General features: G+C 37.5%; 1 protein-coding gene across 7 annotated transcripts in view; it reads right to left on the bottom strand.

The window, feature by feature from the left end:
* Positions 1–9,526, bottom strand: part of Atf7ip2 (activating transcription factor 7 interacting protein 2) — an 82,066-nt gene that overhangs the window by 10,811 nt on the left and 61,729 nt on the right. For all 7 annotated transcript variants that reach the window (XM_023711737.1, XM_023711740.1, XM_023711736.1 and 4 more), the window contains one exon: positions 150–220. In XM_023711737.1, the coding sequence (XP_023567505.1) occupies positions 150–220 (71 nt within the window). The remainder of the gene's footprint in view (positions 1–149; positions 221–9,526) is intronic.

A 9,526-nucleotide genomic window follows, 5' to 3' on the forward strand; every position in this document is an offset into this window, starting at 1 on the left:
AAAAACAGAAGGCCACAGCAAATGGTTCAAAATAATGTACATGGAAGTAATTTTCTGAATAGACATTTTATGGAAAATTTCTATCTTTTATTTAAAAAATACCTATTCAAGCATTCTAATTTAATAATAATCTAATCAATTTAAGATACCTGTTGAATTTGATGAAACTGGAGTTGTCAAATTAGGACTTTCCACAGAAATCAACATAACATCATCGTTACTAAAATGATAAAAAATGGTGTATGAGGAGGCTAGAACATACAAGTAGTACCTAGAATTTCTCTAAATCAACCTTTCATTATACACTTTAATTATTTATATATTTGGTACAGGGTCTCACTGTGCAGTGCTAACGAAGTGATCCTCCTGTTTTCAGACTCTTCAGTGCTGACATTACAGGCTTGTACCACCATGCCTGGTCTTGATGGCCAGCTCAGTACTTCCAGGGGTGGGGCTGGAGTGGCATGTGGTGCCAGCGAGTGAAGCCCAGTCCCTGCACTTACCTAAGCAGGAGCTTAGTCCCATGAGTTATCTCGCTGGCCCTCATTGCACACTTTTTCTTTTTTGGTATTTTAGGACAGGGTCTACAAAATCTCACTACATAGACTGGATTGTGATCTGCTTGTGTTCAGTCTCCGAAGAGCTGGGATTACAGGCGTGCGCCATCACGTGAGTCTCTCATTACACATTTTAAGTGAATAATTGTGTTATCAGGAGAGGAGGCAATTATTTAACAAGTCCCATTTATTACCAATTCATTTAAAAGGTCAAAAGTAGATGGATACTACAAAGACAACAATATGCAATGTATTAATTGTTGTAACTCTCCTACCAACCTATTCTGAAACTGTTTCACTGCAATTTTTTTCTCAATAACATTAATAAAAAATAAAAAAAGCAGATGGAGGGCTTGGGATATAGCTCAGCAGCATAGTGTCTGTCTATCAAGCTTAAGTTCCCAAGTTTGATCCTCTTTACCACAAAAAAAGATGGAAACACAGTAACAACAGATCTATAAAACTTAGTAGAGGGCCAGTCATGGTGGTGCATGCCTGTAATCCAGTGCTCAGGAGGCTGAGGAAGAAGAATTGCTTTGAGTTTCATGCCACCGTGGGCTACATAGTGAGTTCAAAGCTAACCTGAAATATTGAACAAAACCTTATCTCAAGACAAAAAACCTTAGGGATCTATTCACAATGATTCATAAATGCACAAAATATGTAAATAGTACTCCAGGACATAATTTGCCTTCATCATGAAAACAACATAAAAGTAAGGGAAACCATTAAGACTTACAGTCACTTTGACTCTGGAGGATAATCCTATATTTAAATAATTTAATAACTTCCACTATTCTACCATATATTACCACACATTTTCTGTGCTGAATACAGAAAATGATACTGCTTTCAGTTACAGAACATTCTGAGACATCACTTTCACTGTCATTTTGATCTTGACCCCATTTTTATGAGATTGATATTTTCAAGCACAATTCTGTTATGCAAACCTTGAGACAAATTGCATTAAACTCATTACAATGCTAGAATGCCCAGCACAATTATACCATTTTCTTGTTCATGGTTTACATTTTTAGCATTCATATTTGGTCTAGGATTCTGAGTTAGTTTTTGTGTATGTGTAAAAAGCTGAGTTTTACTTTTTCCCTTCTAGGTATTCCAGAAACATGTACTGAAAAGAAAATCATTTACTTATTAAATATTCCACCATGTTATTAGTACACATTAATTATACAGAATATAAGGTCTCATGGTAGTTTCACACTTGTGTGTATGGCACTGGGAATGGAATCTAGGGCCTTTGCACTGTGTCAAGGCTCTAGACCTTTTTTAGAATTCTGAGATAGGGTCTCACTAAGTTGCTAGGTTATTCAGGTTGGTCTAATTTGCAACTCCTATCTCAGTCTCTCAGAATTCATTATAGGGTTGGATCACCAAGCCCAGCTTCAATTGTTGTTATTATTTTGTAGTATATGTTTGCAGTACATACACTCCACTCCTTGTATGGAACTGGTACATGTACACCACACCTCTTAATTCCTTTATTTATTCCCTTAGACCCACCCCCCTGCACTTCTTTTATTTTTTTTACATCAGATATTTTATTTTAAAGAAAAAAACATGAAAACAATGGTACAAAATCTCAAAACAAGATTTTAGGAGAGTAACAATGGTTAGTACATTGTGTATTGTTACTCCCCCTGCACTTCTTAATCACATTAATATTTGAGAAAATTTACCTGCCTACTTCCCATTATCTTTTTTTTTTCTGGTATTTTACAAGATCAGAGAAACTTTTTTCACTATGTAGTGGAAGCTGGCCTTTAATTCACTTATGCAGCCCATGCTGGCCTCAAACTCTCAGCCAGCCCCGTGTTAGCCTCCAGAGTGCTGGGACTGCAGGCATGCTCCCCATGCCCAGCCAGTCTTCATGTTTTTACATTGGCATTTCATTTGAAACCAATGGACTATATGATACACAAGTACATGTTCTCTAGTCTCCCTGCTGAGTTATGTGTTTATTTTTAAACTAGCACCGTTTCCTTAACTACAAGTTTTATAGGTCCTGAAGTAAGGAGAGTAATTCTTCCAGTTTTACATATATATGTATATATATAAACACACACTTTTTATTATCTTTTTCTTTTCTTTTTTTGGAGGAACTGGGGATTGAACTCAGACCCTTGAGCTTGCCAGGGAAGCGCTTATTCTACTGAGCCATTTCCCCAGCCCCCACACTTTTTATTTTTTATACACATTTTTTAAAAAAGGTTGCTTACTTCAGACTAAAGTATACAGAACAATGTAAAGTGACATAATGTTAATGGGTTTTCTTAATTCTTTTTTTTGTACTGGGTATCAAACTCGGAAACCTTGTGCTTGCCAGGCTGACACTTATGCCACTGAGCTATCTCCCCGGCTCTAGTTTTCTTGATTCTTGAATGTGGCATATCTCATTTGTTTAGGTTTTTGTAATTTCTTCAATATACATTATAGATTTATAGCTTTAAGTTTTACCAGGGACTGAACCTAGGACCTTTGCATTATGCTACACTCCCAGCTCTTTATTAATATCACCATCCTCATTATTACTATTGTGGCAGGGTCTTGCTAAAGCACTTAGAGGACCAGATGCTCCATCCTGACCCAGCCTCCCCCACAGCTGAGATTATGAGCTTATGACACCATGCCTGGCTAATTGATTTTATTATTTAAAAAAACCCTTCCTGTTTAGCCACATATTTACTACTTCTGGAAGGCTACACTATATTTCTACCTGCCTGGAAAACTTCCTTTTGGGGGAGGGGTGGTGGAACTGGGACTGAACTCAAGCCCTGAAGTGCACATTCTACTGAGCCATCCCCCCCACCCTAAATTTCTTGTAGTGCAAGACTGCTGCTAATGTAGTCTCCCACCTTATTGTAGTTTAAAAACATATTTTTTCCCTATACTTCTGAAAGATATTTTGGCTGCATATAGAATTCTAAATGGTTAACTTTTATTTTTCAATACTTTAGAGATATCTCTGATTTCAGTATTTTAAGTATCACATGCAGTATGGTAAAAAAAAATTAAAACAATTACAATAAAGGCCACATTGTTATTAATAACCCTAAAAATACTCACCCACCCCAGCTTCAAGTACACTTATCCCACCACTCTTGCCACTTTGTGAGGAATTCTGGAGTCTTCTTTCATGAGTGTCTTAATTCACTGTTGTGGCTGCCTTGGGTTCTGGACTAATTCAAAATTACCTTTCTTAGTTATTTTGACTTTGGGGAAGAGCCACAGGTGCATAAAGCCAGAGCTACTAAGGAAAATGAGGACACACCACATGAGTCTGCTTTTCCTCTGGATGCCACTCAGCAACAGTATTGACCATGTCTTTGTACTCATGAATGATGACTTCCTGTCTACTCTGTGTTTCACTTTACTATCTTTTTCATTTTGGGTTTTTTGTACTTTCCATTTCTCTCATCTTCATTCTCCTCTGTACTGCTGAACATGAATAAAATAATACAATAACTCTCATGGCATTATCTGCTAAGTCTATCAAATATAATCCTTGTAGATCTATCACTACATTCTTATCTTTGTTAATGCTTCATTTTTCTCTTTTTTTTTGGGGGGGGGGATGGTGTTAGTGATCGAACCCAGGGCTCACGCATACAAAGCTACAATCTCAGCCTTTTCTCTTTCCCTTGAGATAAGATCCCTTGTGTTTTCTGCCTCAGTCTTCCAGAGTGCTGGGATTATAAATGGTTTAATTCTCTGCAATAATAATTTAATTAGGTATCAGACAATGTGAAATTTGTGCTTAGTGGTTTTTTTTTGAGGAACCAGGTATTGAACTCAGGACCTTGAGCTTACCAGGCAAGTGCTTAGTCTACTGAGCTATCTCCCCAGACCTGTGCTGCTTAGTGATACATGATGTGTCATCAAAACTGGACTGTTTTCTGAAATGCAATTAAATTATTGGACTACTTTGATGCATCTGAAGCTTTCTTGGGAGCTTTTTTCTATGTGTGGGTTCTTTGTAGTTATTGGCCTTGGACTACTTTAGCTCCACTAAAGCTACAGTCATCTGTGGACTCCATGTACAGCTCATTTCAGGGTCTCTTCATTAGAACCACAGAAAAAGCACTACATTCTCAGTCCTCCTGGCAAGAAGAAAAGCAACTACTATTCAGTGTCCATGAAATTATTTGGCCTCTTCCCAGTGATTCATCCCCTGCTTCATATAGTTTCCTTTTTGCACAGACAGATCCATAGTGAGACACTGATGGAAGAAGTTTGCTTTGCAGACCTTCAGAGCTCCATCTTTGTGCCATTTCTTCTCTTTACTGTTTGGATTCACAAATAACCAACCCAGACTCTGTAAGCTCTGACGTAAGCTTAGCAAACCACTAAGCTCTGTCTGGAATCACTCATTCCTGCCTCTTGACTTGGAAAATACTTGCAAGTTAGTAAACTGGACTAATGGCAGGGCCTGTTTCATGTGTTTCCCTTTTCTCAGGAATAAGAATCTACAGCACTGAATAAAATTTTGCCATAATTCCTTTTTTAGCCTTTCAAATGGTTTCTGGTAAAAGATCAATTTTTACAGTCATTAATGCTTCATAGGAAGAATGAGAAACTTTCTGCCTATTTTTATTCTGTTAAAAGAAAAATCAACTCTTTTCTATATACATTTTAAAATAGAAAGTTAGGGAGCTGGTGAGATAGCTCAGTGGTCTAAAGTGCCTGCTTAGACAAATTTAGGCAAGCATTCAATCCCTGGCACCACATGCCATGCCAGCCCCACCTCCAGGGTGGACTGAGCTGGCCACAAAAAAATAAACTTTATATCAAATTTATCAATGAGAAAGTCTAACTTTTGCTATTATTTCTAAGGGAAAAGCCCACATATGCTCAGATCGATACTTTATTAAGAATAATAAACAATTTTCCATCCCCTTTCAGATCAAAATGTGCCAAACTAAGTATGTGTATTTTCCTATCAACAGTCATCGTAAATTAGATAAAAAACTGATAGGTATATCTATATATTTTGTTGCCAAACAAAAAAGAAAATGCCAAGTAATTCTTTTCACATTTTATTACAGTCAAAATCCCTTCTAGATCTCAAAACTCTTAAGTTTTATTTTAGTTGCTATTAAAATATAAACACAATTTATGTGTAGAAGAAACAAAGTAGAAAGTTTTTAGGGTTGGCCAGATAGCTCAGTGGACTAAAGAACCTGCTTAGGCAGATCGAGGTGGCGAGGGTTCAATCCCAGGTGTGCCATGCTGGCCCCAACTGTGGGGTGTGCTGAGTCAGCGATTGAGACTGGGCATGGTGGCGCACCCCTGTAATCCCAGTACTTGGGATGGTGAAAACAGGAGAATCACTACAAGTCCAATCTGTGTAGTGAGACCCTGTAGACCCTGTCCTAAATTCATTGAAAAAAGTCTTTACAACACAAAAGGGAATTTCTAACAGTCTCATTATGTATAGATGGTAAGGATTAAGATTTGGGACCCACCCACTCTTACGATTTCAGATGGAATCAATGGAAGTCCAAGTATGGAAGATCAAAGGAAACTAGTAGCAGAAAGAGTTTTACAAAACTCACGAGCCCTAAATTCTACCATTCCTTAATTAGACTAGGTGATTAGACTATATTCCATCTGCTAAGAGGAGGAAGATGTACTATATCTAGTCTCAACAATTTTTCAGAAATTTATCAAGCATGCCAATAGGCTGAATCAAATGACTGGAATGGCCAGGAAAAAAAAAAAAAAAAAAGAAAGAAAAGAAAGAAAAAACCCTTTTACATTGTTGGCTGGAATGTGTAACCACTCAGGAAGAGTATGGTGATTGCAAAATACACTAAAAATAAAAATTCCATTTGGTCCAGATATTTCCCTTCTGGGTATCTTCTTGAGTAACCAAGTCACTGTACTACAGTCATACATTGGATAACCTATGTTTATAGCAGAACAATTCATAACAGTTAAATCTTAAAACAAACCTGTATGCATGTATGGATAAAGAAAATATATACACAATGGGGTACTACCCTGCCACAAAGGACAAATTTGAGTCATTTGGAGGAAAATAGACACTAAGACCACATTAAACGGAATAAACCAGACACAGCTTAAATATTACATGGTTTCTTTTATACAAGAAGACTTAGATATAAAGAGCAAAATAAAAGGTAACAGGAAATAGGGAGACAGACCTCTTGGAAATAGGAATGGGGCCAAGAGATGGGGAAGAGTACACCAATGCCCCATGAACACTATGATCACTATGTACTACAAGTGTATTTAAAAACAAAATGGAAACAGTAAGTTTCTAATGCTCATGTGAGGAAAATAATTCTTCTTCCAAGACAAGACCTTTTGTCTTAAAAAAAATCTTTCCATGGGGGCTGGGGAGATGGCTCAGTGGAATAAGTGCTTCCCTGGCAAGCACAAAGGCCTGAGTTCAATCCCTGGTTCCGCACAAAAAAAAAAAAAAAAAAGTCAGAAATATCATTTAAATCATTATAGTTTTGTAATGTCCCAGATAATGATGTCTAATGACAGGTTCTTTCCATTTTGTTTCTCTACTTCGGTGCATACCTGTAGTCCTTTTAGATAGGCTTAAACAATAAAATCACAAGTTTAAAGTCAGCCTGGACAATTTAGCAAGGCCTTATCCGAAAATAAGTTAAAAAGGCTGGGAAAGGCTGGGGAAATGGCTCAGCAGCACACAGGCATCTGCCTGGTAAGAGCAAGGTCCTGAGTTTGATTCCCAATACCAAGAAAAAGTAAGGAAAGGACAGGACAGGACAGGACAGGACAGGACAGAAGAAAGGGAAAGGGAAAAGGGAAAAGGGAAAAGGGAAAAGGGAAAAGGGAAAAGGAAAGAGAAAGGGAAAGGGAAAAGGAAAAGAAAAAGGAAAAGGGAGGCTGGGGAATATAGCCTTGCCCAGCATACTTCAGACCCTGTGTTCAGCTGCTAATAGCATCCCCAAAAAATTTAAAAAAAAATTTTCAATTACAGTAAAAATATTTCATCTTGTTATAATGTAAACTATATAGCATCTTTCTACATCGAATTCTTTTTTTTTGGTGGATGGCTCAGCCTACCCTGTGGGCGGGACTGGCATGGCAAGTGGTACAAGGGATCCAACTGTGGTCTCTGCACGTTTGCCTAAGCAGGTACTTTAGACTGCTGAGCTATCTCACCAGCCCCCAAAATTTAACTCTTTTTCAAGGTTTTTAAAATTTTTCTTCAGTAATTACATCATCTTGTTAAATGTATTCCTGAGTACTTGAGATGTTTTACTGCTGGTGTCAAGATATATATTGGGCGGGCCAAACAGTTCAGTGTATTAAAGAACCTGAAAGCAGAAGCAGAGCGGGTGGGGGCGTGTCTCATCGCAGGGTGTGCTGAGATGGTGATTGAGACTGGGCGTGGTGGTGCGTGCCTGTAATCCCAGCTCTTGGGAGGCTATCAACAGGCAGATCACTATGAGTCCGATCTAGTAGTGAGACACTGAACACCCTGTAGACCCTTCTGTAAAATACAAAAAAACCCCAAAGATATTATATACTTCCTGTTTATATTTCGTATATGTGAAATCAACTATTTTTTATGAGCTCAGCAATCTCATAAAACTAACCCTAATAACCTATCTTTCTCCAGATTTCTGACGAATACACATCCCTCAGTCCTCCAAACTTAGTAGCAATACTCCCTTTTTATTAATCCTGCACACTTCCTTTCCTCTTAGCAATCTTGTTGTATTAGGTAAGACATTCAAAGGTGGTGACAACATGTACCTTTCTCCTGCTTTCTCAAAACACTTCTAATGTTTCGACATCAAATCTGCTTTAGGTTTTTGTACTCATCACTTTAAGGAGATTATCTCTTATTCTGAGTTTGGGAAGAATTCATTTTAATCATACGTAGATACTTTTTCAATTTTTGCATCCATTGTAGGCTGATCTTTCTCTGGCTGACTATATTAACTTACTGTTAAAATAACACTGCAGCCCTCCTGAAGCACACCCAACTTTTAGACTGTTAACTAGGTTTACTACTATCTTGTTTCAGGTATCTCACATCTATTCTGTGGGTTGAAGTGGGTTATAAATTTTCATTTTTATAAAATTATACAATTGAATTATCAGGGTTATGTTAGCTTTATAAAATGAAATGACTGCTACTTCTTTTGTCTTCAGAAAGTTAGCTTAAAGCTTGTATTACTTCTGCCTTAAATGTTTTACAAACTTCACCACTGAAGCCAACAGGGCCACAGTACGTATTTGATGCACCTACTCGCACATTAAACACTGGGCTAAGAGCTTCCTGGAATGGCTGTAAATTATAGGTTCTTCTTTTTTCTTTATCTTTTTTTTTCCCCCATGGTTTTATTGAGAAACAAATAGCAATGTGACAGTTTCAAGTCAAATTGGTAGGACAGTTTCAATAATTACCATATTGCATACATTCTTCCCAGTGATTAATTGCTGTACAAGATGCCGACATGATATCCTATTTACAAACACCATTAGAACACATCCCTCTATTCATTAAGAGAATGTAACCATATATCTTTCCTAACCACTTTGAATACACAGATACAAAATAGATATTCATCTGTATCCCCTTTTTTGCTAAGTTCTGTTCTTTGAATATTATAGGTGTGTAAACTCAGCAAAATATTCTAAAAGAGTCCAGTAGCCCATAAGAGTATTGGGTCTTCCGCCTGACTGGCAATGTCAGAAATTGTTGACCTGAGTCCCCTACAGCTCAACATAACAGCATAGCTTTACTTCTTATATTTCGTTTTTATAGTTTTCTGCTGCATGGTTAAGACCAAGGTAAAGCAGGAGCTATGCAACAAGAGTTGTAGCTTTTGGGTCTGATAAGGTCAGTAAAATCCCCTCAGGATTTATCCTGAGATCCTGTACCTCAGATTGTAGATCCTTTGTCAGTGTCAGCCATGTGGATGAGTCATGGCCCT

The sequence above is a fragment of the Octodon degus genome, unplaced genomic scaffold, assembly GCF_000260255.1.
Source record: "Octodon degus isolate 3935 unplaced genomic scaffold, OctDeg1.0 scaffold00021, whole genome shotgun sequence".
NCBI classification, from domain to species: Eukaryota; Metazoa; Chordata; class Mammalia; order Rodentia; family Octodontidae; genus Octodon; species Octodon degus.